The sequence below is a fragment of the Lepidochelys olivacea genome (genome assembly GCF_965140295.1).
Source record: "Lepidochelys olivacea isolate rLepOli2 genome assembly, chromosome: 9".
Classification (NCBI taxonomy): domain Eukaryota; kingdom Metazoa; phylum Chordata; order Testudines; family Cheloniidae; genus Lepidochelys; species Lepidochelys olivacea.
The window spans coordinates 919,073-947,005 of record NC_140419.1 but is presented as its reverse complement, the minus strand read 5'-3'; the positions used below and the strand labels follow the sequence as shown (position 1 = coordinate 947,005).

At 45.7% G+C, this 27,933-nt stretch overlaps 1 protein-coding gene across 1 annotated transcript; it reads right to left on the bottom strand.

The window, feature by feature from the left end:
- Nucleotides 1–27,671, bottom strand: PPP1R2 (protein phosphatase 1 regulatory inhibitor subunit 2). Its single transcript, XM_084638781.1, has 6 exons — nt 27,383–27,671; nt 16,835–16,942; nt 16,187–16,267; nt 15,740–15,846; nt 11,311–11,505; nt 1–1,502 (listed from the first exon to the last, which is right to left on the bottom strand). Exons 1-6 carry the CDS (start codon nt 27,556–27,558, stop codon nt 1,435–1,437), a joined length of 735 nt encoding a protein of 244 aa, XP_084494907.1. The 5' UTR covers nt 27,559–27,671; the 3' UTR covers nt 1–1,434.
- Between the last annotated feature and the right edge of the window lie 262 nt (nt 27,672–27,933).

The window sequence follows — 27,933 nt, the reverse complement described above, 5'->3', positions numbered from 1 at the left end:
TTAATTGTAAAGTAACTTTTTCATTCTTTTATTCAGACTTCATAAATACATTTTGGACAGGAAGTCACTTTAAAATAGGTCCGTATAATTACAGACGTTTGGAACGTATCAAATTTAATTCAAATTTAAAGAGAAATACAGACATAATTGAATACAAAATATTCCATGACCAACCCACAGCTTTAAGTGTACTTCATTTGCGGAATAAAACCAAGTACTACTCTGAATACCAGTACATCCACACCATAGTCAAGATCTTTTGAGTGGGATGTTATTGTTTACAGTAATCTGTAGGTTCAGTACTCTCTCTCCATCAGGGCTATAGAACCACACTGTTAACAGCACATAAATTATACATTATAGGACAATCTCCCTTCTATTCTTCCAAATAGCCTTCATCTTACAAAAGCAGCTACTGCAAGTTACATTGGATCAGGAAACTTCTAAACCAGTGGTCTTCAACATACAGATTACAAGTCCCAAGAAGGAAATAGGTCATCAGCAGTTACTAGGCAGAGTGGAAGGCTGGCACGATACAAAGCTACGCCATTCCATCTCCATAGCACTGAAGTAGATTTGCTCAGATAAATACTTATCCTCAGATGCTAGCAGCGCGAGTTCACATCACAGCAAGTCAGAAGGTGCAAAGGATCCTAAGGCAGATCTTAAGAGAATCAGTAGAGAGTGACATTTGGGGGGCCTGAGGGGGAAAATACTGGAAAGAAGTTTTGAGATCTGAACAGATAAATAAGGAAAGTTCCAAAACCCATCCATCCCCAAGGGAAGAGAGCATCACAATCAGATGCAAAATCAAGGTCTGCACATCTCCAGTGTACAAATATCCCACCAGTTGTTAGTGTTGTCTTAGTCAGGAACTAGTAACCGATTCCAAACAGATTTCTTTTTAGACCACAAAAATAATGCAGCTCTTCTCTTATAAAGATTGAGAAAATAGGAGTCATGACATACCTCCATCTAGAGTAACAGGTCAAAAAAATTCTACAAAAAGTTACGCTACTAAAATCATCCCTTTTTAACTGCTAAATTCGCCTGATAGTACATATCAACCTGTTTGCTGCACTGCTTGGTTCATGAATTCCAAAACCCTTCTACTACAAGAGATACCACAACAGAGTCAAATAAATAATCAACAAAAGCAAAGATACTGATTTTTTGTATAGTTTAAAGCACGTGGTGACAATATGCGCTACGCAAGTTAATTTGTCTCAAATTTCTGGTTTGATGGATTATGAAGCTGTACTCTCCATGAAATACTAGGCACAAGAATAACCAGTTAGGCAGCTTTTCTGCCTAATATACGAGTCTCTAAAGTTAACATTCTTGGCAATACAACACTATAACTGACATGCCTCTCAATACTTAAGAGTCGCAAAACCATGAAGCACCGTACAAGTTTGTAGCTTTGACAAGCAGTTACAGTTCTGGGCAGATCTCTTCTATGCTGTCCACTCTATTCTCCAGCTGGTCACTAGTAGCATGCGCTGTATAAGAGAAAAAAGGAGAGAGATTATGAAACAGATTTAAATAAATATTCATGGTTTGAACCACATGCACTCACAAGGCATTCCTTTGTTGCCACAAAGAGCAGAGGTAACATTTGGCAACCCTGAAACATACTTGACTCAGGGTATGTCTACACTGCAATGTAAGCCCAGGGTTTGAACTCAGACTCAAGCCTACCCCACCCCCTTCCATCTACATACAAATTGTGCTAAACCAGGGTCCCAGGATCCCACCAGCGTGGAGGGTGCAAGCCCAAGTCAAGTCAGGACCCAGGTTCAAACCCTTTTACTTTGCAGTGTAGATGCAGCAAATGAGAGTAGATTATCAAGCCTTAGGGTTAACAAACCCAAGATCTGTTACCTCAAGTTATACTAACCATGGGCTTACGTTGAAGTGTAGACATACCCTCTGCAACCTGCATTTTTTTCTGGGACCTCAGCCACTACCAAAACCCTCCCAAATAGTTCACTTTATTTTCTCCTAAAATGCTGAAAAAACAGAACCTCTTAGCACAGGGGTGGCCAACCTGTGGCTCCGGAGCCACATGCGGCTCTTCAGAAATTAATATGTGGCTCCTTGTCTAGGCACCGACACCGGGTCTGGAGCTACAGGCACCAACTTTCCAATCTGCTGGGGGGTGCTCACTGCTCAACCCCTGGCTCTGCCCCAGGCTCTGCTCCTATTCCACCCCTTCCCGTGCCCTCCCCTGAGCCTGCTGTGCCCTCTCTCCTCCCCCCACAGAGCCTCCTGCAGGTCAGGAAACAGCTGATCGGGAGGTGTGAGGAGGGAGGGGAAGGTGCTGATTGGTGGGGCTGCCGGTGGGCAGGAGGTGCTGGAGCAGGGGGGAGCGCTAATGGGGGGCTGCTGACGTATTACTGTGGCACTTTGGCAATGTACATTGGCAAATTCTGGCTCCTGCTCAGGCTCAGGTTGGCCACCCTTGTTTTCGCACATACACAGCATGTGAGAACACAGGATCCTTGCTGCACTACGTGGGACCCTGATATATCCTACAAAATTTCTGAGAAGCTACTCATTTGCAGAGCCCAACATACAAAATTCCTGAAACATAGGCACACTCACCACTTTTTAGCTCAATCTTTACTCCTGGGTGGACCTCCTATACAGAGTTTTGAAACAAAGCAGCACAGTACTATAGTGAAACGCTGCATAATATAGTTACAATTAACACATGCCCTCACTTGCTATTTCAGCCTCACCACACTATATGAATTAAAGAAACTAGCACATTAAAGAAAATCTTAGAAGTCATGGGTAAAGGATTTCTGAATCAGACACACCCAAATTTCAGCTCCATACAATATTACAGAAGAAACTTTTGCATTAAACACACACAATACAACAAAAGAATGATCTTATTCCAACCCTATAAGTAACTAACGCCATCTTGCAAATCCCAAAGGGCTTAAGAGAACACCAAAAAAACAATGCTTCCCACTTACCATCTTGGCAGAATGCAGTCCTAAAGTATTTTTATGTAACCCAAGTATTAATTGGTTCAAAGCAACTGTCTAGTGGCTAGAACAAACAAGGAAATTTAAAAACAAGAATAAGAACTTTTGTCTTTGATAAATGATTTGAAGAGCCCAATTTAAAAGGTATCGGGGAAAGTGTTAACAGCCTCCAAATGCCAAAAGGAGTCTGAGATACAAGGATAAAGTCTTTTGAGCAATCAAATGGGGGAGTGAAGATATCCTTTGTGGCACTGATATGAACTTTAAAAAAGAAAGGCTCCCCCACACCCTGACCCCTTTGCTACAGGAAAAGGATTAGTCAAGCTGCCAGCACAGCCACATCTAACCTAAAAAATCTTGCTACAGGGCAAAGCTTTGACTACAGTCACTAAACTAAATTTTCCACAGCTGCATGAATTCCATACAATAGAAATTTGTGACTCAGTCCTGGGCAGATTTTAGATCAATAAAATAAAGTTTCCTGTGCTTAATAGGTTATGCAAAACAATACAGTGGTAAACCTCAGCAAGGACAAAAGTCTAACTAGTGGCCCTACTGTTTCTGGAGGGAAATCAATGAACAATTGCATTGAGAGCTGCCTATGACACCCAGTTCTATCCAGGAATTTGATCTGCGCAGGGGAGATTTCAGAGGGCACACAGCACAACTGTGGTTTTCCCATTTTATCACTAGTATGAGTATTTTGAACCTAAAATTTCCTATCCCCAAGTCAGTCGAGCCAAATGTTCTCAAGTCCGCCTTTTTGAAAACACGCCCACAAATGCAAAGAGTGAAGAATCTGTTGTGAAAAGTCTGTGTTTCTTCCTAAATGGATATAAAACCTAGTTAAGCAAATTTTATCTCCTTTACATTTAAAAATCCTGTACAAGATTTTTTAACTTTGTTTCCTCTTGCACTCAAATCGGAGTTGAGTTGATTTGGTTGGATTTAACCAGGTAGCAATGAGATCAGCCTACATTTCATATAAAGTGGCTTCAAAATGACTGACCAAAATCTACAACACAGAAGCCAAAAGATTATTGTTTAACAACTGAATTCGAGCCTTTGCTAGTTTGTTAATAGAATGAGTCAACTGTGAAATACACTAATTCTTCCCCTAAACAGAGCAAGGGGGGGGGGAGGGAAATCAAACTGAACCCAGATGTAGTACAAGATGGATGCAATAGAAAAATCTTAACAGAATAAAGTGAAATAGACAAGGCAATACTGTTTGTTTTATATCCTCTCTGATTATACTAGAGAGGAGAAAGAGACCATGACCTGGCCTATCAAACACCTTCTGTATGAAAAATTTAACTCAGTTGTTAGGATTAATCAATATTCCCCATTTCTAGCTGGAAAACTGGTCTCCCTGGAACATCCTTTATTGATAGTCCCTGGGGAGGGATAAAACCCATTTTGGATGAGAATTACAAAAGAAGATGGCCCAACTGGATCCTATGCTTACTTAACATTTCCCTCAGAAGGAACTATCAGAGCCCCACAAAGGGATAAAAGACATCTCCAGAAGCAGTGTCCTGATCAGAACCCAAACAAGCACTGAAGTTACAATCTATAAATCAATCAGTTGGGCAAACAGTCCATGAGGTAGAAATTCTCTCCTACAGATGATCCCAAAGGGAGTTTGTCTCAGGAAGCAGATACAAGTTTACTGACATCCAGGGAACCTTATCTTGTCTGAGGACCCTAACCAACAAACAGAAGCCATAAAGAGAGAGTAGACAGGGCAATTCAGAAGGAACTGAAGTAATGCAGTATATAATCCTAAAGCAAATCTACACAACTATTAACACCATGCTTTGCATTAAAAAAAAAAACAAAAAAAACACCACATGACAAGGATAACCAGAATACCTGAAAGCAGAGTCACTTGACACCAGAAAGGAATGATTTAACAGTCTGGCCCACAAACGCACAACATTCAAGGACAGAACAGGAAGGCACAAATATACATTAGGTGGTCTGGCTGTTACTGAACTGGATTGATTACCTTCATCTCTCTCAGATAATTGTAGGTTGTGAGAGATCATATGCACTGACAAGGGCAACTCTTAAATTAGCAGGACCTAAGATGGAGCTTGAGTAAGACCAAAATCTCTTTAAGACCTCTGTTCTGGTGACAATTTCCTCACCTTTTGACAATGCAGAAAAAGGACACTGGACTGGTAGAGTTAAAACTCATTAGCCTTAGGATAAAACAGAAGGGCAGGAATCCACAAGGGAAGGAAGAGAGCATAGGGTGGGAGTGGTATAAAAAAGGATGAAGGGATAGTAATGAACATAATGTCACATGTTTGCCAATGGACTCTGCCACTGCTTGGAGTCCTAATCAAGAGGAAATGCTGAAGACACCGTTTTACTCAGCTTTTTCACAAAAGCACAGATGAAAAGTCCAGATCTTCACACCTAAATATAACTGAATCAGCTTCCTAAGATAGAGACTTTCGGCAGCCAAATCATTCCCCACAAGAGAGTAAGAGACACCCCACGCTTACATACCATGGGAGAAGAGAAAAAATTAGAAGAGACTCTGCTAGATCTATGTGCCATCTCAGAGATATGACAGATGAATGAGAAACCTCATCAACAGACTCTCACTGGTATAATGTGAATTAAGTAAAGCCAAGGGCTCAACAGAAATTTGACTAAAAGCCAACACAGGAAAAAATACAGGATGTATCAGTTTCCTTACTAGCCAAAACAGAAGATGCCTTATCAGAAACTTTGGGTGGAGACTTATTATACGGACTCTGCTATGTAAGTAGACATCTGAAGTGAAGTCCAGCATGCAGAGCCACATATGTGCACAAGGTCATGTGCCCCAGTAGTTGTAGGCAGAAGCTAGCTGTTGTCCATAGGTTGGATTTAAGGCTTCCAGACAGGCACTATGGACTGAAACTTGCCCATTCAAAGGTAAGCCATGGAGGCTGGAGCATCAAGCACTGCTCTTATAATAATTATTCATTGTGTTGATTGTAATGTTGATTTGCCTACATTCAGTTTCTTGCCTACACAAGAAAATAACAATCTCATGACAATGATGTGGTTTTGGACAAGAGTGACTGATCTTCTCCAAACCAGACAATCATCCAGGTACGGAAATATCTGGACACAATTCTAAAAGAGAGACAACTTCCTGAAGCAATACACAGTCCTGTGAGATAGGTCCATGGTAAGGGATAGGAGGGAGCTGAACTGGATGACATGTCCCTCCTTTACAGTGCTGGGCACTTTCCATAGGGAGAGAGGTGAGATATGGTCAGCGTGTTGTCCTTAATCAAACAGTCAAAACAGCTGCTTGAAGGCTGAAGTAGTCTGATGAGAAGGGCCCACTGGGGATGATGCTGACTGGCAATGTCTAGGAGACTTAGGCCTTCTTTTGAAGGTGTCCTGAGACCTCTACTGATATAAAGCTCTGTAGTATAACTGAGGTTTAAAAGATTTCCTCTTTGTTACTGTGGTTTAAACCCCCACTAAATGAAGGGTGGCATTGGAATCTTTGAAGGTGTGCGTGGAGTCACCTGTTGTCTGGGAAAACAGTCAAACCCTTGAAGGGTAAATCTTCTATTGTATTTTGCAGCTCCCTCAGGACACAAGAGGCCGCAGCCAAGAGGAGCCTTCAATTAAGATGGCTGCAGCCATGGAGCACGAGGCAGTATCTGCAGGGTCGGTGGCCACTTGAAGTGATGAACAGCTAGCAAAGTGTCCCTCAGAAACTATGGCCAAGAGCTGTCCTCAGTACTCCGCCGGCACTCTGTCTGCAAATTTGGAGACTGCTGACCAATTAGTAAAGGTGTATTTAAAACAACAGTGCCTGGCAATTTGACACTCTTCTGAAGACTGGCTGTGGTACAGGTCTTCCTGCCATTTAAGTCCAGCCTTTTAAAATCCCCATCTTTAGAGTAGCCTGGAGTGAGACAGCCTGGAATGCTCGTTAGCAGCCATGACCATGAGAGAGTCTAATCAGGTGGGCAAAGAAATAACTGAAGTTTTGCTGAGGAACATGATAGCCTCCGTCCACCTGTTTGGCAGTGGGTGGGACAGAAGCTGACATTTGCTGGAGGGTTTTGGCCAATTCCAGCAAGGCTGGAAAGGGTGACCCTTCCCAGGGCAGGGCTCTGTAAGAGATCTAGCTACCTGTGCCAGTTATCTTTTGCAAGCTCTGCCCATGCTCCCAGAGATGTGGCCACCCTTCTCATAAGATCCTAGAACACTTTAAAATCCTCCAGAAGCGAAATAGATGTTGACTTCTGGGTGACAGCCTCTTCTGGAGAAGATGAAATATTTGGTGGGGGAGCGGGGAGAGAACATCTACAGGTTCCTCCAGTATTGCCCTGTCTTTTGTAGGCTCCAACAAGGGAGGAGGCTGAGGGACTGTAGAAGGGGCTTCCCTAGAGGTCCCTGCTATGGGTGAAGGTGACCTCCTTTTAGACTCTGGTGGAGGTCTAGACCTTCCTGGAATAGTCCAAGATGCTCAGTATGGCTATTCCCTTGGGGGCATTCTACACTTCATACTGCCCCGCAATGTGGTGGGTGCCACACCAGGGCCTTGTAAGAGAGTCAATCATAACTTTTAGATTTGTTATCCCTGGAGAGAGGTCTGCAATGTGACCTAGGAGACCTCAGAGAAGAAACTGGCTTCTTGGGGCCCAAGTCCGAAGAGAAGATGTAACTCCCCTCAGTAAACAGAGATGTTCATGGAGCTCTTGGTGCTTCTCTCTCAATTTTAGTCTCAAAGCTGTGCACGTTTTATAGATGGAGAGTCCGTCCTCTTGTTGTCAGGGTCCAGCTCCGAAGAAGACTTCTCTTTCTTTGGTGTGGTATGGAAGGAGGTACAAACTGAATGTCTCCCCCACCTAGACAAATTAAGCAGATTTTGTACCTACCTGTGACAGGGATCATGGTCCTGCAAGTGGCACATTGCTTAAACCCTGGGTATTTTTTCCATGTTAATGAATTCCTGAAACAATATCTAACTATCATAAACCATACTATACTAAATTTAACTAGAACTATATAAAGCGAGAAGAACTCTTTAGAGAGGCTAGTGAACCAAAGCTAAATAGCTACAGGGAGCTCCAACTCTCACCATACGTAATAAGAAGGAACTGAGAGAGAAGTGGCAACAATGCCCCTTGTATGTCCTCAGCTCAGCTCAACACAGGAGGAGAGTCTGGGCATCTACGCCATTTTGTGGTACTGCAGGTAAAATCGCCAACTCAAGTGCATTGAGTGTATACCTACAGTTGAATGTGTATGTCCACAATCACTTGAAGAATAACCAAGAGTTGTTCCCTGCCTGTAGACCTATTAAATCTGAAAGCCTAACTGAGAGCTGTCGGTTCTCTTAACATTAGCCTCATTGCAGACAATTTTCGGAAGGTTGGTAGGAATTTAAGACAGGGACAAGACATTTACTAACACAGGTTTGCTTAAAGTTAATTCCACTTTTATCATTCCTACTCCCCTAAAAACTATACATATAATCAGTTACTCAAGAGAGAACTTTCAATCCACTAGCAAAGATAAAAATGAAGAGAGATTGGATTTTCAAGAGAAAAATAATTAGGCAAACGGAGCAAAAGTGAATCAGATATTCAGCCTATTACGTAGAGATTAAAAGGTGATGAAGTATTTCACTGGATTAGGCACAGTGATATAAATGAAAGAATAAACTAAACTGCAGAAAGTTAAGCAACTAGTTCACAAAAAGGAAAACTCAAGCTAAACTAGTTAGGAGAGTTACTGGACTGGTAAGCTGGTAAATAAAGCGTTAGAAACTTATACAGTTAATTGGGCATGAGCAGTCAGTCAAGAATTGATAATTACCAGATGCAGCTCAGAAATCAGATTATGAAGCAGGATGGAGTGATGTCAAACAGCAGAGATGGAAAAATACTGCAAACGCGTGCCCGTCTTTCCCCTGGAGAGTGCAGCTGGGGAGCGGAGCTGCCTCCCTGCTTTATAGCAGGGAGCAGAAAGAAGATGGCAGCTTCAAGCCATGGAGAAAGGCCACAAAGATTCCTACTGGTGTCCTCCTTTCCCCTGGAGAGTGAAGCTCTAGTAAATAGCCATTATATGTCTTAGGATTATGCATTACTAGGACCCTACCAAATTTACAGCCATGAAAAACGCGTCACAGGGACCATGCAATCTGGTCTCCCACCATGAAATCTGGTCTTTTGTGTGCTTTTACCCTATACTATACAGATTTCACAGGGGAGACCAGTGTTTCTCAAATTGGGGGTCCTGACCCAAAAGGGAGTTGCGGGGGGCATCAGGGGGTCACAAGGCTATTTTAGGAGAATTGCAGTATTGCCACCCTTACTTCTACGCTGACTTCAGAGCTGGGCGGCAGGAGAATGGTGGCTGCAGGCCGGGAGCCCAGCTCTGAAGGCACAGCCACGGCCAGCAGCAGCGCAGAAGTAAGGATGGCATGGTGTGATATTGCCACCCTTACTTCTGCACTGCTGCCTTCAGAACTAGGTGGCCAGACTGTGGCAGCTGCTGACTGAGGGCCCAGCTCTGCGGGCAGCAGCGCAGAAGTAAGGGTGGCAATACCATACCATACCATCCTTACTGCAGACTGCTGCTGGTGGCGGCTCTGCCTTCAGAGCCGAACTCCCAGCCTGCAGCTGCCGCTCTCCAGCTGCCCAGCTCTGGAGGCAGCACCGCCGCCGGCTGCAATGCAGACGTAAGGGAAGCAGTCCCGCACCCCCCTATAATAATCTTGTGACACCCTCCCCCCAGCTTCTTTTTGCGTCAGGACCCCCTACAATTACAACACCAAGAAATTTCAGATTTAAATAGCTGAAATCATGAAATTTATGATTTTTTGACTCCTATGACCGTGAAATTGACCAAAATGGACCATGAATTTGGTAGGGCCCTATGCGTTACCATAGAAAGCTAAACAATCAGTGGGACTGAGAATGACAAAAGATGCCTCCCCAGGAGCAGTTATTGTGAGCTTTAGCCCCACAGTAATACATATTGGTACCAAAATATGTGATTTTAGTCAAGAATTGAAAATACCAGTTGCCCAGTCACCTTTCCTGGAGACGGTGGGAGCCTAGACTATTTCTGTAGAATTTCTCATTTTACAAAAGACTGTAGTTTATAGTGTTGGGAAGAAAACCTTCCAAATATCAACTAAATGTAAACTAACGCAACACCTTCCAGAGTGCTGACAGCTCTAGTGCCTCTGCTACTCACAACTTTGCCAAGCAGCAGCTCAACAAGGTTAAGACTTCAGATTCATGGCTACTACAGTCTTGCGAGCACCAGTGAAATGGGGGCGGGAGGGAGAGAGAAAACACATCTACTTCATGATGCCCACAGCTGTTTCAAAGAGCTGAGCTGCAGCAAAAGTAGGCACTATAGTTCTTAATGGGGAGGACACCCCAAAAACAGTCTGGGGGGAAGGAGCAGCAGGGTAAGAGATGAAAAGAGAAAGCATGCTCGCTCTCTCTCCCTCTCTCCCCACAACAGCTAGAAGTGGGATGAAACTTCATATTTATAAAAAATTGCTAGCCCGAAGCTGATACAAAGAATGGAGTCCTGAAACAGATTCCATAAACAGCACCCAGCTAGAAACCACAGAACTCTTCCAGCAGGCGAGATGGCTGGGCTTCTCAGTGCAGATACAGAAATGTAAAGTCATTATATAAAATAGGAAACCACATACCAATGTCCTAACTGCTTAGTTGCAAAGTTGCAGTAATGTAAGTGGAAGATTTTAGCTAGAATGGTAGAGACCTGCTCTGCTCTACTCTAACACTAGATTAGTACTTATGAGGTGTGGTGCCAGCCCACAAAGTGGTATGGCAGCACAGCGGACAGCAAGTGCAAAGAGACACTCCGACATGCCCAGTGTTATTTCAGTCATCAGTACAGGTCTTGCTCCCACCTCAGTCAAAGTACTGGCAGCTGCTGCAACAAGGGTCAGCTTGCTCAGAGGAAGTAGGACTGGCTGTAGAGAACTTCTGACGTATTTGAAACAAATGGGCTTACTTGTCCATTGTGTCACCACGAAGGAGAACCCCTGCATTTGGGACAGCAACAATACCAATTTGGTGTATTTCTAAAGCTAAGAACCTAAATGTCAAGATGGTGCCTAGATACTACAATGATGGAGGCTATATAAATATAGCAGAGGGAAGGGGATATTCTCAGCCTTTGTGGTTACAAATTGAGTGGAAGAGAAGGGTAAACCCCTTTGCTTTTCTGCAATTCTGGCAGTTCAAAGGACCACCATGCTTAAACATTCCTTTGACGATTAGCTGCTCACCAGGTTCAATGGTTTCTGTACTCATGTTTTCTACATCTCCAGCATCAGGCATTTCTTGATCTTCATCCTCCTCCTCCTCCTCCTCATCCTCCTCCTCACCATGTAGTTCTTTTGCAATTAGCTGCCTAGCCAATTTGATATTTCGTCCTTCGTTGTAATGCATTTTTCTCTTCATTTCAAACTGTTTCTTTTTTTCTGTGGAAAGAGCAGGAAAAGATTCTTAGATATATTCTTACACTAGTTCTTTGAAAACATTCCAACATATCACTGTTTGCCAGGTAGGAGTTACCTCTCCCAGAGTGTATGTAATCTTTATGTCGTTTAAGTTATTGTATGTTTCGAATATAAAATGTTTTCTTTAAGTAATTAGTTTAAAATATTCTATGGAAGGATTCTGTGTTAGCAAACTATAGCTTAGTGCTCTTAATTACTAGTCAAACTAACAATTAGCAAAATGGCCATACAAATTTTGCAAAGTGAAAATACGTCATCTCAGTAGAGTGGGGCACAACTTACTCCTCGCATGTCCTTACTAGGGGATTAACTCTGTTTTGGGGAGATTTAGAGATACAGCCCCAGGAAATATGGGAAGAACCACAATTTAAGAATTATATTTGTTGCCACTTAATTACCCATAAACAGTTATGGAGGTGACACTAAGAAAAAAATCCTGACGTATTTTAGTCAGCTTCTTCCCCAAAGAAGGAAATCTGAATGGATTTGAGGGAGTCTTAAAAATGCTAGAGAAGCCAACTAGGGGGGGCGCTTTTCTTGACCTGCTGCTCACAAACCGGGTAGAATTAGTGGGGGAAGCAAAAGTGGATGGGAATCTGGAAGGCAGTGACCATGAGTTGGTTGAGTTCAGGATCCTGACGCAGGGAAGAAAGGAAAGCAGCAGGATACGGACCCTGGACTTCAGGAAAGCAGACTTCGACTCCCTCAGGGAACGGATGGCCAGGATCCCCTGGGGGACTAACCTGAAGGGGAAAGGAGTCCAGGAGAGCTGGCTGTATTTCAAGGAATCCCTGTTGAGGTTACAGGGACAAACCATCCCAATGAGTCGAAAGAATAGTAAATATGGCAGGCGACCAGCTTGGCTTAATGGTGAAATCCTAGCGGATCTTAAACATAAAAAAGAAGCTTACAAGAAGTGGAAGGTTGGACATATGACCAGGGAAGAGTATAAAAATATTCCTCGGGCATGTAGGAATGTTATCAGGAGGGCCAAATCGCACCTGGAGCTGCAGCTAGCCAGAGATGTCAAGAGTAACAAGAAGGGTTTCTTCAGGTATGTTGGCAACAAGAAGAAAGCCAAGGAATGTGTGGGCCCCTTACTGAATGAGGGAGGCAACCTAGTGACAGGATGTGGAAAAAGCTAATGTACTCAATGCTCTTTTTGCCTCTGTCTTCACGAACAAGGTCAGCTCCCAGACTACTGCACTGGGCAGCACAGTATGGGGAAGAGATGGGCAGCCCTCTGTGGAGATAGAGGTGGTTAGGGACTATTTAGAAAAGCTGGACGTGCACAAGTCCATGGGGCCGGACGAGTTGCATCCGAGAGTGCTGAAGGAATTGGCGGCTGTGATTGCAGAGCCATTGGCCATTATCTTTGAAAACTCGTGGCGAACCGGGGAAGTCCCGGATGACTGGAAAAAGGCTAATGTAGTGCCAATCTTTAAAAAAGGGAAGAAGGAGGATCCTGGGAACTACAGGCCAGTCAGCCTCACTTCAGTCCCTGGAAAAATCATGGAGCAGGTCCTCAAAGAATCAATCCTGAAGCACTTGCATGAGAGGAAAGTGATCAGGAACAGCCAGCATGGATTCACCAAGGGAAGGTCATGCCTGACTAATCTAATCGCCTTTTATGATGAGATTACTGATTCTGTGGATGAAGGGAAAGCAGTGGATGTATTGTTTCTTGACTTTAGCAAAGCTTTTGACACGGTCTCCCACAGTATTCTTGTCAGCAAGTTAAGGAAGTATGGGCTGGATGAATGCACTACAAGGTGGGTAGAAAGCTGGCTAGATTGTCGGGCTCAACGGGTAGTGATCAATGGCTCCATGTCTAGTTGGCAGCCGGTATCAAGTGGAGTACCCCAAGGGTCGGTCCTGGGGCCGGTTTTGTTCAATATCTTCATAAATGATCTGGAGGATGGTGTGGATTGCACTCTCAGCAAATTTGCGGATGATACTAAACTGGGAGGAGTGGTAGATACGCTGGAGGGGAGGGACAGGATACAGAAGGACCTAGACAAATTGGAGGATTGGGCCAAAAGAAATCTGATGAGGTTCAATAAGGATAAGTGCAGGGTCCTGCACTTAGGATGGAAGAACCCAATGCACAGCTACAGACTAGGGACCGAATGGCTAGGCAGCAGTTCTGCGGAAAAGGACCTAGGGGTGACAGTGGAGGAGAAGCTGGATAGGAGTCAGCAGTGTGCCCTTGTTGCCAAGAAGGCCAATGGCATTTTGGGATGTATAAGTAGGGGCATAGCGAGCAGATCGAGGGATGTGATCGTTCCCCTCTATTCGACATTGGTGAGGCCTCATCTGGAGTACTGTGTCCAGTTTTGGGCCCCACACTTCAAGAAGGATGTGGATAAATTGGAGAGAGTCCAGCGAAGGGCAACAAAAATGATTAGGGGACTGGAACACATGAGTTATGAGGAGAGGCTGAGGGAGCTGGGCTTGTTTAGCCTGCAGAAGAGAAGAATGAGGGGGGATTTGATAGCTGCTTTCAACTACCTGAAAGGGGGTTCCAAAGAGGATGGTTTTAGACTGTTCTCAATGGTAGCAGATGACAGAACGAGGAGTAATAGTCTCAAGTTGCAGTGGGGGAGGTTTAGATTGGATATTAGGAAAAACTTTTTCACTAAGAGGGTGGTGAAACACTGGAATGCGTTACCTAGGGAGGTGGTAGAATCTCCTTCCTTAGAGGTTTTTAAGGTCAGGCTTGACAAAGCCCTGGCTGGGATGATTTAACTGGGAATTGGTCCTGCTTTGAGCAGGGGGTTGGACTAGATGACCTTCTGGGGTCCCTTCCAACCCTGATATTCTATGATTCTAACTGCTACTCACCAAACATAAGTGATGAAATCTGGACCAAACAAAAACACATGGGAACTTTTCATTCGGGGAATGCAACAGCATACCTGCCCCTATTAAGTGATGCAAGACTAACTTCTCTTTAGTCCTATAGAGAACTTGAACAAATCACTGCAGAGGCCAGCAGATCAAGCCTTGCTTGCCAGCTAATTGCCAAGAGGCAGCTACCAGGGGCATATTTTCCAATCGTAGAAGAAAACCTCTTTCCACCCTTCCCTAAGATCCCAACCTCTGAACATGTTCTGTAGTTTTTCCCTATGAAATAGGTGCCTGGTTAGGGTATGACAATTCACCACAACCATATTAATCTTTGCTTCTTGGCAGCCCCAAGTACAGCTTCAACTTCCTTGTCAGAAGTGAAACTGAAAGTTCACACTCTAGAAATGGAGAAGTGGGACCAGAAAAAATGAGAAACAGCAATACCTCTCTGCAGTCTACATCAAACACCTGGGTTTGAAACCCAAGATGTTTCACGGTTTGACCATTCTGTTAAAATGCTATAGTCCAAGTTAATTCAGAGTAGTGTCTGCTTTAAAGCTATACTGAAACAACCTATTGAGGAATCGCTACGGATAGCCTGCTAGCTCCCTCTTCCAGCTGATTCATGGAATTACATTGGCTGGAAAGTGTAGTTGCTTTTCCTGCCCATTGAGAGGTAAAAGTGCTATACAGATAGCAACAGACAGGTATTAGTGATAAAGTCTAGGGCTGTCAATCGCCATTAACTCAAGCGATTAACTCAAAACAAATTAACCTGATTAAAAAATTGATGATTAATCAGTTTTAATTGCAAATATTTGTAATAAACAATATAAAGTGAGCACTGTACCCTTTGTATTCTGTGTTGTAACTCAAATCAACATATTTGAAAATGTAGAAAACACCCAAAAATATTTAAATAGTATTCTATTATTGTTTAACAGTGCAATTAAAACTGCGATTAATTTTTTAATCATTTGACAGCCCTAATTAAGTCCAACTGAAAGGTGTGCAGATTAAGGGGTAACCTTCCAAAATAAAACCATCTCTGGGTCAATACACTAGCATTTGTGGAAACTACTCCCATTACCCTCATCTACAAGAGCTCCTCCAAGACAAGTGAGCCTGATCTTTATGCACTTGCTCCCAGACTAGTTTAGTAGCTGCAATTTAATCAAACCAAATTTGGAAGTATCCAAGTTAACAAGGAATCTAAGTTACCTCCAGAGAGCTGTTTCTCCATTTTCAGATCACAGCATCTTTCTGATGGATGGTACATCTCTTCCTCCTCAGACATTTCTTACTGAAAGAAAAACTATTCAACAACAGAAAAAATAAAACCTACCTCGTTCTTCAGGTGTTAACTCTTCATCCTCATCCTCCTCCTCCTCTTCCCTGCACTCTTCTTCTTGAGCTAGAATCTTGGGTCCTTTACCTTCAGCTGCCACTAACCTAACAAAAACGTACACGAAGACGTGCTGAAGCAGAGTATCAACATCTCATAACAATTAAGTACTCAGCTTGTATGTATACATAAAAAACCTTCTGGTATACATAAAGATACCTTTGTCCATCATTTAGGACTAGTGTCTCAAGTTAAGTTCGAATTTACTCTGCAGAAAGTTTTGTTTTCAATGGTGTCATTTGCATAGGAAGCTACTACTCAGCATGAGTAGGCATAGCAAAATCCAGCTCTTAATAAAAACAGTAACATCTACCCAAAACCAAGAAATTACTCTGAAGACAGACAATTTTCAAACTTTATCAATATTCTATTGCCAGCACCACTTACTTTTTAGCTAACACATCTGCTGTTACAGGTTCATTCAATTCTGAATCACTCACTGCATCTTCATCGTCCTCTCCAACCATACTAGAAAGACAAACATGCAAGAGAATTAATTCTAAACTATCTCTGATAAACATTTTGATCAGTAGTGCAGACATTAGACAGCTTTACTTATTTCAGTTCAACTATTCCTTTAAAACTCAATTCCAGGTTTTTCTTTTTCTGGTTTAAATATTTTGATGCAAACAGTTTTGTTTCCTGTTACACAGATACTAAGTCTATTCATTGCAAGACCCTGCAATGTAATCTACAGACAAAAATGTGTAAAGCTTAAAACATTTAAAGCTTCTCAACATCAATTTATCCCCATTAAAAATGCTACAAAATATTCACCCTAAGCCTTTGTTTAAAACATGTAACATACTTCCAAATGTACCCTAAGTTACTGTTGTCTCATCCAACTCTCATTAACTCATCACTTACAATTCAGATGGATTACCTGAACCCTGTCACGCAGTCAGCTATAGTTCTAGCAGATACAGTATCATTCACAAGCTTAAGTACGCTGCTAAACTACTTAGGTGTAGTCAAGTATTGCGTCATACTCAATTATTAAAGAATGTTTAAGTGAGAATGTTTAAGTGAGTTTACCTATGGTAGGGAGTGCTTGGTTCATCTATTTTCATTAAACCATAGTCCTTGCCTGCTGGATGGTACGTAGCTAGGATGTTCATTTCATCCCACTTTTGGGACTTTTTACTGAAATGAGAAAACAAAGAAAGTTCGTTTCCCCATATGCTAAAAGACATTTTATTCTCTTTTGACAAGGAAGCAGAACATGCAGGTCCTCCTTTGGTTTCCATTTCCTGACATGTACAAATAGGGAAAGGTCAAGCAGATGGCTGGGAGATTCCTTGAATTAATAAGCAAGGAAAAAAACTAATAAAATATATTTTGAGACAAGCACTGTTATAAATTATAACTTCATAGTTCTAGTAAGTGAGCGGTTTTCAATATTTTTTGCAAAATAGATGTTAGACCTCTTTATAGTGCTCTGCTATTAAGTATTTGCTAAATGGAGAGACAGTGACCGAGCAAGTTATGAAAAATGGAGGTAGAAGAGTATGAATTACTGAGTCTTCTGCCTGTCATGAGTATTTATACAACTTAAGTGTTAGTTATCATGTGTATTTTTACACTGTCATGGGGTACACATGAATGTTTTCCCTATAATCTCTGTTCACAATAAGGACTATTACACTAAACAAGAACTTAGAACCACAGAGTTAGAAGGAACTGCAAAGGTCATCTAGTCTAACCCCCAATGGGGAGCCTCAGGTGCTGGTTATTATGTTAGAAAATCCTACCAGATGCCTGATCATCTTTAGGCCCCTAAGATCTGACCCCATATCCTCCAGGGTTTTAAAATTAAATAGATCTCATCTTCTCTCACTGGATCCGGAACAAATCCCTGTGGAACTCCACTTGAGACCTCCTTCCAATCTGCCATCCTTTGATTAATAGTTACTCTGTTTGTGGTTGTTTAACCAATTATGTACCCACTTAATGGTAGTTCCACTGAGCCTGCATTTCTCCAGCTTACTTATAAGAATGTCATGGAATCATAGAAGATTAGGGTTAGAAGAGACCTCAGGAGGTCATCTATTCTAACCCCCTGCTCAAAGCAGGACCAACACCAACTAAATCATCCCAGCCAGGGCTTTGTCAAGCCAAGCCTTAAACACCTGGAAGGATGGAGATTCCACCGCCTCCCTAGGTAACCTATTCCAGTGCTTCACCATCCTTCTAGTGAAATAGTTTCTCCTAATATCCAACCTAGACCTCCCGCACTGCGACTTGAGACCATTGCTCCTTGTTCTGTCATCTGCCACTGAGAATAGCCTAGCTCCATCCTCTTTGGAACCCATCTTCAGGTAGTTGAAGGCTGCTATCAAATCCCCCCTCACTCTTCTGTACTGCAGACTAAGGGCTTGGCTACGCTTGCAAGTTACAGCACAATAAAGGAGCCCCAGGCGCACTAGCTCACTACCTGTCCACACTGGCAAGGCACGTAGAGCACTCTGATTCTGTGGCTACAGCACTGTTGGTACTCCATCTCGGCGAGTGGAATAACATTTGCTGCGCCCCCCGCTGGAGCACCGCAGTGCCAGTGTGAACAAGGTGTTGCATTACTACGCTCTGATCAGCCTCCGGAAAAGTCCCATAATCCCCTTAAGTCAAGTGGCCACTCTTGTCATTGTTTTGGAACCGCTGCAGGAATGCGGATATGCCCTTTGAAAGCTCTGTTTCTGACAGCCAGTATGCTTATCTGCTCCGAGACAAAGCAACCATTAGCGTGGAATGCTGTGAGAGAGAGGGGGAGGCAGAGGGGTGAGGGGGGGTCTGCTGCTGTCTGAACTTACAAGAGAGTATGCTGACATTCTCTCAGCCCCACAAAAACCCACTCTCTCCCCCCACATACACACAACACACTCCCTGTCACACCCCACCCCACCCCCATTTGAAAAGCACGCTGCAGTCACTTGCATGCTGGGATAGCTGCCCATAATGCACCGCTCCCAATGCCGCTGCAAGTGCCGCAAATGTGGCCACACCAGTGCGCTTGAAGCTGTCAGTGTGGACAGACTGCAGCACTTTCCCTATTCTGCTCTCCAAAGGCTGGTTTAACTCAAAGCGCTCTACATCTGCAAGTGTAGCCATGCCCTAAATAACCCCAGTTCCCTCAACCGCTCCTCATAAGTCATGTGCCCCATACCCCTAAAAATTTTTGTTGCCCTCTGCTGGAATCTCTCCAATTTGTCCACATCCTTTCCGTAGGAGAGGCAAAGCTGCTTTTGTAATGAGCCAGCTACTCCCATTCCCTATTCAAGCCCAAATTAATGGTATTAAATTTGCAAATGAATTTTAGTTCTGCTGTTTCTCTTTGAAGTCTGTTTCTGAAGTTTTTTTGTTCAAGTATAGTCACTTTTAAATCTGTTATAGAATGTACAGGAAGATTAAAGTGTTCTCCTACTGGCTTTTGTATGTTACCATTCCTGATGTCCGATTTGTGTCCATTTATTCTTTTACGTAGGGACTGTCTGGGAGAAGGGCATTGCTGGCACAATCTGCAAGGGCACCAAAGAGGGGCTACAACTGATTGTGTTTTCTTTTTCAGATGACTAATGTGCTTTGGAAGCAAAAACCAATCCAGCACCAAAGAAATTCACTAAGTATAAGAAACAGATCTCAACATTAAAAATCCTACCCAAATGTTCTGTTCAAATGTAGTGTGAAGTAAATGTTACTAGGAAGTGAAAAACCATATGGTGATGTTTTGTAAATTGAAAAAAAAAAAAATCCGTGTATTAAAACTAGGAATTAATATTTTGAATCAATTGTACAAATTTTAAAAATACGTATTTTTAAAAATATTTATTTTAACACTTCAGGTAAAACTAAAAATAGTAAAAAAAAAAGATTGATATGCCATAAACTGGAAACAGGTCCAAATGACTTAGGCCCTGTGTACACTGGCAAGTTTCTGTGCAGTAAAGCAGCTTTCTGCATTGTAACTCCCGAGGCACACACACTGCCAAGCCACTTAGTGCACAGAAACTGCGCAGTCGCAACACTGTAAAAAAACCACCCCGATGATAGGTGTACAGCTTTCTGCGCCAGGAGTACAGCACTGCAGGGCCAGTGTAGACACCCTGGTCGATTACAGCGCTGCAATTGGCCTCCGGGATGTGTCCCACAATATCTGTTCTTGCCTCTCTGGTCATCGGTTTGAACTCTACTGCCCTGCCCACAAGTGACCAACCGTCATCACCAGCTTGTAAATTCCTTTGAAATTTAGAAGTCCCCTTCCTGTTTGCTCGGTGATGCGTGCAGTGGTCTTAGCGCATCTTTCCAGGTGACCATGCCTGCTCCATGCATCAAGCGATCCCCCTCTTGGAGCAATGCTGAGCTGCTGGACCCCATCGGGCATTTGGGGAGAGGAGACTGTCCAGTCCCAGCTGCGTTCCAGCCACATGAATTATACCACCTATGGCCAGATTTCACGAAGCATGACAGAAAGGGGCCATGACCGGAACACACTGCCATGCAGAGTCAAAGTGAAGGAGCTGTGGAGCAAACTGCCGCTCCAGTGCTGCGCCCATGAGCTACCGATTCTACAAAGAGCTGGACGCAATACTTGGTGGCAACCCCACCTCCACTGCAAAGGCCACTGTGGATACTTTGGTGGCTCACATGCCAGTCGAGAGTGGACCGAGCCAGGACGAGGAAATCTTGGATTTCGATGTTGAGGGGCACGGGGACCCAGAGGCAGAGGTCAGAGATGCATGCAGCCAGGAGCTCTTTTCTACCCTGGAAGAAGCTAGCCAGTCACAGCCCTCGGATCTTGGAGAAACACAAACAAGAGAGGAGGCCCCTGGTAAATGGATTTGATTTTGGGAATTGCTAAAACAAGTTGTTGGGGTCAGGAGGGTTGCAGAAAGCAGACTTGTGCCTGTATGATGTGTGTACCACCACATGCCTAGTCTGAGCGGCGGAACAGGCTGTTGATTAACTCCCTCACTTCATGGGAATCTGCCTCAGAAACCTCCGGGAAACTCTCATTGAGAAACTTAGAATCTGCTGCTGCAGGTTCTTTGGCAGAGCTTCTTTGTTTCTTGCCCCATAACAGTAAGTTTCCCACATCACTCTGCTGTCACGGTGGGACCACTGGTGCACACAGGCAAGCCACAAAAGGGCCAGGCAGAAGCCACAGTCATGGAGAAGACCCTCCCTTGATTCCCTGCTCACCCTCAGCCACAAGATATCTTCCATAATGAACACAGCCTGAGGAAAATGTGGGGACAGGAATGATTTTCAGGGCCCCTCATACAGTGCTGGCTGTGCCCAAGGGCCATGTGCCCAGTGTACAGTAGGGTCCGGGAACAGTGATTTACCCTGCCCCTGAGGCTACTCACCATTTTGGGGTTCTTGTGGCTCATGTCTGCTTGCCTGGGGTCAGCCAGTTAGTGACACGTATGTGAATAGTGGCTGTGTTTTAAATCACTAAATCAGTGTTCTGTGTTTTGAAAACAATACTGCTTCTGTAAAATGTTGCATTTTGGCTTCACAGAGATGACCTTAGGATCCCAGCCTCCTTCGTTATCGCCAGCTGAACGGCTGCGTGGAATTAGGAAGCAGCCACGAAGAACTAAGGAGGACTTTCTGCGTGATGTTATGATGCACTCTGCGGCAGAAAAACAGGAATTGAAGGAGTGTCAGGACAGCGAGAAGAGGGACTGAAAGGAGAATGCAGCAATCCAGAATGGAGCGGCTCTTAAACATTATGGAGCGCCAAACAGACATGGTCCAACTGATACTAGCATTGCAAAACAAGCAGTTCCGCACCCGCACTCCCCTGCAGCCACTGTCACAGAACTCTTTCCCATGCACCCCCCAGACACCACCAGTACACTCTTATCAATCTCCTGGATCCAGTCTGCACCCGCAGCATTCCACTCCTCCCCCATCACAGTACAGCACTGAGGACCCCCCATTCCCACTGCACTCAACAGCCATCCCTCTGCAGTTTGGCCCTGTTGAAGTACAGTACCCCCTGCACTGTACTCCAAAGGAGAAGGCTGGATATGATCCCTGGACATGCATAAATCTTTAACCATCCCGGTACCCCACCTCTTCCTGGGACCTTCCCTTCCCCATCCCGCTCAGTGCTGATGTGTTTTTTTGTTTGACTCTCTCCGGCTGTTTTTAATAAAAGAATTGTGTTGGTTTGAAAGCAATCTTTATTCTGTTAACTGAAAACAAACAAACAGAGCCCTGCAAAGCAACAGACAATTATCTTAAACCTTCATATTGCATCGTCTGCATCAATCGCAATCACCTCCTAGCATTACAAGCACCGCACTCCCGAGCATAGCAACAAATATTAGTAGCTTTCAGCTTCAAATTGCTGCCTCAAGGCATCCCTGAACCTTATGGCCCTGTACTGCACCCCTCTAATAGCCCTGGTCTCTGGCTGCTCAAACTCAGCCTCCAGGTGCTGAGCCTCAACAGTCCAGCCCTGAGTGAAGCTTTCACCCTTCCCTCCACAAATATTATGGCCAAAAGCACACAAATATTATGGCCAAAAGCACACTCAACAGTCATTCTGCACTTGCTCAGCCTGTTCTTGAACTGCTCCTTGCTGCTGTCAAGGTGCCCCGTGTATGGTTTTATAAGCCATGGCACTAGGGGGTAGGCAGGGTCTCCCAGGATCACAATGGGCATTTAGACTTCCCCTATGGTGATCTTCTAGTCCAGGAAGAAGTCCCTGCTTGCAGCTTCCTGAACAGGCCAGTGTTCCAAAAGTTGCGTGTGTCATGCACCTTTCCAGACCAGCCTGCATTAATGTCTGTGAAACAGTGATCCAGAAGTGCCTGGAGAACCATTGAGAAACACCCCTTGCAATTAATGCACTCGGTGGCTAGGTGGTCTGGTGCCAGAATTGGAATATGCATGCCATCTCTCGCCCCTCCACAGTTAGGGAAGCCCATTTGTGCAAAGCCATCCACGATGTCATGCACGCTGCCCAGAGTCACGGTCTTTTGGAGTAGGATACGATTAATGGCCCTGCACACTTCCGTCAACACAAGTCCAACAGTCGACTTTCCCACTCCGAACTGGTTAGCGACCGATCGGTGGCAGTCTGGAGTAGCCAGCTTCCACAGTGCAATCACCACATGCTTCTCCAATGGCAGATCTCATTCTCATGTCCTTGTGCAGCAGGGTTAGGGCGAGCTCAACGTGCAGCCCCATGAATGTGGTTTTCCTCATGCGAAAGTTCTGCAGCCACTGCACGTCACCCCAGACGTGCATCACGATGTGATCCCACCTCTCAGTGCTTGCTTCCTGAGCCCAAAAGTGGCGTTCCACTGTGGTCAGCACCTTCATGAATGCCACAAGGAATCTCATGTCATAGCGAGATCAATGTTGCACTCCTCTTGCCTTTGCAGTTTAAGGAATAACTCCACTGCCACTCATGATGACGTGTTAGTCAGAGCAAGCAGCATACTGGTCAACAGTTTGGGATCCATTCCTGCAGACCGAAGAGGCAGAGAGCGCACAGTATGCAAACCGTTGAAAGATAGCCCCAAATGCAGATGGAAGCACAGGGATTGCTGGGATGCAAAACGATGCATCACAGGGCATTGGGACAGGACCCAGGATGCCCCGCGACCCCCTCCGCCTTCCCACAACTCTTAGCGGCAGAAAAGGAAGACATGCTTTGTGGGATAGCTCCCCAGAGTGCACCGCTCTGAATACCACTGCAAGTGCCAACGTGCTATTGTGCAGGCAGCTGACAGTGTGAACACACAACAGAGGTTTCCCTTCAGTGCTCTCTAAGAGGCACTGTAACTGCCAGTCCTGTAACTTTGCCAGTGTAGACACTCTCAGGGTTAAATCTATTAAGGAAATACAGTATAATAATATTCAATTTATTTATATGCCAGTGTTATTAACTTTTACCGATCTACAGCCATCTAAAGAATTGTGCCAACTTGAAACTGGTCAAAAATGGTTAAAGAACTGTTGAAAGAACTTTATGGAGAAAAATTTAAACTTTAAAATGTATAAACCCGCTGAGATGGGGCAGCAACATAATGGGAGGAAACCTGACAGGATCAGCATGGGAGCTGAGCTGTTTTAGACTGGTATGTCACTCTGAAACCAAGCTGACATAGATACGCTGGAGGAACATGACAAGGCATTTCAGTAGAAGCTAGCAGCATGCACTGAATGAGTAAAACCAAGGGCTCATTAATGACACTTTATTAACTGTATATAATATACAATGTAACTGTTTACAATAAAGTACAAGAAAGTTAATTTGTTACCATATAAGGTAAAAAACAAAAGCAGTAACATGCAGTACATGGAAGACACATGCTATACAAAATAAAAGTGGCCTGAAGTGATATAAAGCAAGAAAAAATGTCCTTTTATCACCACAGAGAAGTAAAAATTTGGTACAAGGGAGGTAACCGTAATTGGTGCAGGATAAAAAAAATATTGAACAAGGGTCCAAACCATTAAGTTACATGTGTGGGGGTGGGGGCGGACTTAGGAATGTTACCATTCGGAGTACTGGAAAGCAATACAACCCATATGGTTTGTTTTCCCTCCTCAATTACTGCTGCAAGACAATGAGAAGGTCTGGGAAGCCCAAGACTTTTATTGCTAGTCGCACCTGGCGGACACTTACATGTCCAGGTATAACGCCTTACAGACCGAGCTGCCAGCATGTGGGTTCAACACGTGGGAACAGTGTCACTTGAGAGAAGTGACAGGAGTCTAGGGTAATGTGCTAAAATGGTTTGAGTCCTTCCTAGAGGGATGCACCCAACAAGCAGTGATAGTAAACTGCACCGCCACCCTACTAGACCCCTCATTCATGGGGTTCCACAAGGATCAAATCTCTCTTCAGTCCTTTTCAGCATCTATATGCAACCATTAGATGAACTGGTTAGTCAACATGGACTCACGTGCCAGCAATATGCAGCTGACACACAACTCTCTACCTATCGTTCACGGTATACGAGCACACCACTACTGCCACCAAGATGGCACAATGCTTGATGAGATCAGTTGGCTGAATCAGAACCTGAGAAAAACAGAAGTGATGCTTGTAGGCAGAAGAAAGAATTTTGAAGAGTCTGCAGTTATGGTGCACTCTGACGGAAAGTCTACACCCCAACCTGGCCAATTCAGTCCGTAGTCTAGAACTATTTCTGAATTCCTTGCTGACACTGAGCTCTCACATTGCAATGTCCATAAGTAATGCTTTTTAACATCTGGGACCAATGCTTTCCAACGTATCTTGGCAGATGAAGACCTAGCCTCAGTTATTCATAGAATCATAGAACATCAGGGTTGGAAGGGACCTCAGGAGGTCATCTAATCCAACCCCCTGCTCAAAGCAGGACCAATCCCCAATTAAATCATCCCAGCCAGGGCTTTGTCAAGCCTGACCTTAAAAACTTCTAAGATTCTACCACCTCCCTAGGTAAAGATTCTACCACTAAAGATTCTACCACCTCCCTAGGTAAAGATTCACACCTTTATCACTTCTTGGCTGGACTACAGCAAAGGGAAATACTTGAACACAAAACCTTCAGCACTTAGGAAACTCCAACTACTACAAACAGTTGCAGCGCACCTCCTCAGCAACACAGACTACCATCACACCTGTCTTCTGCTCTCTTCACTGGCCTCTCACTGAATTTTGCATCATTTTCAAGATCTCAGTCCTTATCCTCAAAGCACTCCATATCTTGGGCCCAGCACACTTAAAAGACCATTTAATGGGTTGGGACAAAGACCGTGGTCAGCAACTTCACTCCTCTGGCACAATAGAACTCTTCTCTAGGGGTGATCCGAGACTGCGGAATAAACTACTCCAGAAACTAAGGACTAACACAAACCTCATCACTTTCCCCGCCAACTGCAAGGCGCATTTCTTTGACCTTGCCTTCTCTAATCTAAACACACAGCAACAGGTATATTAAAAAAAAAAAAGAAAAGAAAAGACAACTCCACATGCTTCTCCCTCTGGAAAGAGAATGAACAGCACATAACATACACATAGAAAAAACACTCACATACCAAGGAGATGATTGTTATATAAAAACCTATATAGAGCAGAACATCACAGAGCAGGCAAAGTACTGTAGTGGTGATCACACCTGAATAACTGAAGATGTATCAGTAAAGCCACAGAATGTTGTTTTGTGAATATGCAGCAGACATGTACGTATTGCTTTAGGTCTGTACCCACCAATCTATCATATTGTACAGTACTGCAGGGGTAGTCAATAGGTGGATCGGGGGGACCAAATCCAGACTGCCAGATGCTTTTGAACAGACCCTCAAATCTTTTTATTTGCTGATCATCATTAATGTTATTTTTACTACACTCTTGTCTGGAATCTGGACCTTAACTAGACCTTGCCCAAGAAACATGGACCTTGGCAAAAAAATAACTGACTATCCCTGCAGTACTGTGTGTATATATATGAATAAGATTGTGACCTCCTTGGGGCACAGAACCTGTTTACGTATGTACAGTACCATGCACACCACAGGTACTCAATAACTTATAAGCCACTTTGATCTGTAAAGTGTTCACAGGGCTCTAGAGGTTCCTGGCAAGTCTTCAGTGTATATACCACCTTTACTTTTCAGAAACACTGTGAAATGAAATAAGTATAGGAATTGTTTTAAAAGGACACTTTCAGAACAAACCCCATGCATTTAAAGTGAATCCTTTGCCTGTGCCACTAACACCACCTGAAGCAAGACTCCTGAAGTTTAGCTATTAATGTGGTTTGATTTTACACTTTCACCAACAGGGGCATAACACCCAACGGATCCATTCCTGTCACCGGGCTGGGCGAGGAAAGGGGGCTGACTGGAGGAGAGCTCGCATGGGCCAGCGCCAGCCCAAGGCGCCCACACACCAGTGCCCAAGGGCCTTGGGCTAAGGGGCAGGCAGAGACTCCTCCGCCCCGCAAGGAGAAGGGGCTGGTGGCCTGCAGGGCCAGTCCCGCTCCAACCCCTCCAAGAGCAAACTGGCCCCAAGCCTGCCGCCCCAGGGCCGGCTGCTCCAGGGATCCCCTCAGCTGCTCCCTGGGGCGGGCTCCCGGGCCCGGCGAGGGCTGCCCCCGGGGGGCGCCCGACGCCGGCGGCTCCCCGCGCAAGGGAGGCAGGGAAGGAGGGACGGCCGGGCCGGGGGAGGGGAGGGGAGGGGCGGCCGAGGGGGGGGGGTCGGGAGAGGCGGCCGGGCCGGGGCCAGGCCTGAGGGAGGGGCGGCCGGCCCGGGGGGGGGGGAGGGGCGACCGAGGGGGGGGCAGGCCTGGGGGAGGGGAGGGGCGGCCGGGCCGGGGGGGGGAGGGGCGGCCGGGCTGGGGCCAGGCCTGGGGGAGGGGCGGCCGAGGCGGGGGCAGGCCTGGGGGAGGGGTCGGGAGAGGCGGCCGGCCCGGGGCCAGGCCTGGGGGAGGGGCGGCCGGCCCGGGGGAGGGGCGGCCGGGCCGGGTCGAGGGGCGGCCGGGCCGGGGGGGAGGCGGGCCCTCCGGCTCTCTCCCCCTGCCCTGGGCTACCCGCGGCTCTGACGGGAGTCGGGAACCTGCCCCGCCCGCGGCTCACCCCTGCTCGTCCTCGAAGGGCCCGGGCGCGGGGCTGGGGCGGCGCGGGGGCGGCGGCGCCGCCGGAGGCTGCGCGCTGCTGCGAAGGCCGCTGCCGCCTGAGCCCCGCTTCTTCAGGATGCCTTTGATGGGCCCGCGCCCCGCCGCGCCCGACGTGGAGGGGGCCGGGGCCGCCATGGCCGGGCCTCTCACGCGGGGACGGGGGCGGCTCCGGGGGCCCCGCGCCGCTTCGCTCACTCGCAGGCCCGCGCCACACAGCAGCCGCCCGCGCCGCGCCGCCACTGCGCATGCGCCCGGGAGGCCAGGCCTGCGCCGTGAGGACACGCGCGCCGCAGCCCCCGCCTCCGTCACAATCGGCGAGGGGCGGGGCCGGGCGGCTGGGCCGGAGCTGCGTGCGCAGCGGCTACCCCGAGCCCAACCGAGGCGGCGCGCCCGTTGGCGGCATCGCCCTCACACCCCGCCACTGCCGGGTCAGCGCCTCGGAGGGCGCGGCGCGCTCCCGCGGCAACGAGCCGCCCCTCCCCCACGAGCTGCCCCCTGAGGACGCGCGCC

Excerpts from the sequence above, each read along its gene's own strand:
- PPP1R2 (XM_084638781.1), bottom strand. The coding sequence starts at position 27,558 with ATGGCGGCCCCGGCCCCCTCCACGTCGGGCGCGGCGGGGCGCGGGCCC. Across the intron at positions 16,268-16,834 it reads CCAAGCACTCCCTACCATAG|TATGGTTGGAGAGGACGATG; the intron begins GTAAACTCACTT and ends TTGTCTTTCTAG. Across the intron at positions 1,503-11,310 it reads TACAGAAACCATTGAACCTG|CGCATGCTACTAGTGACCAG; the intron begins GTGAGCAGCTAA and ends TCTCTTATACAG.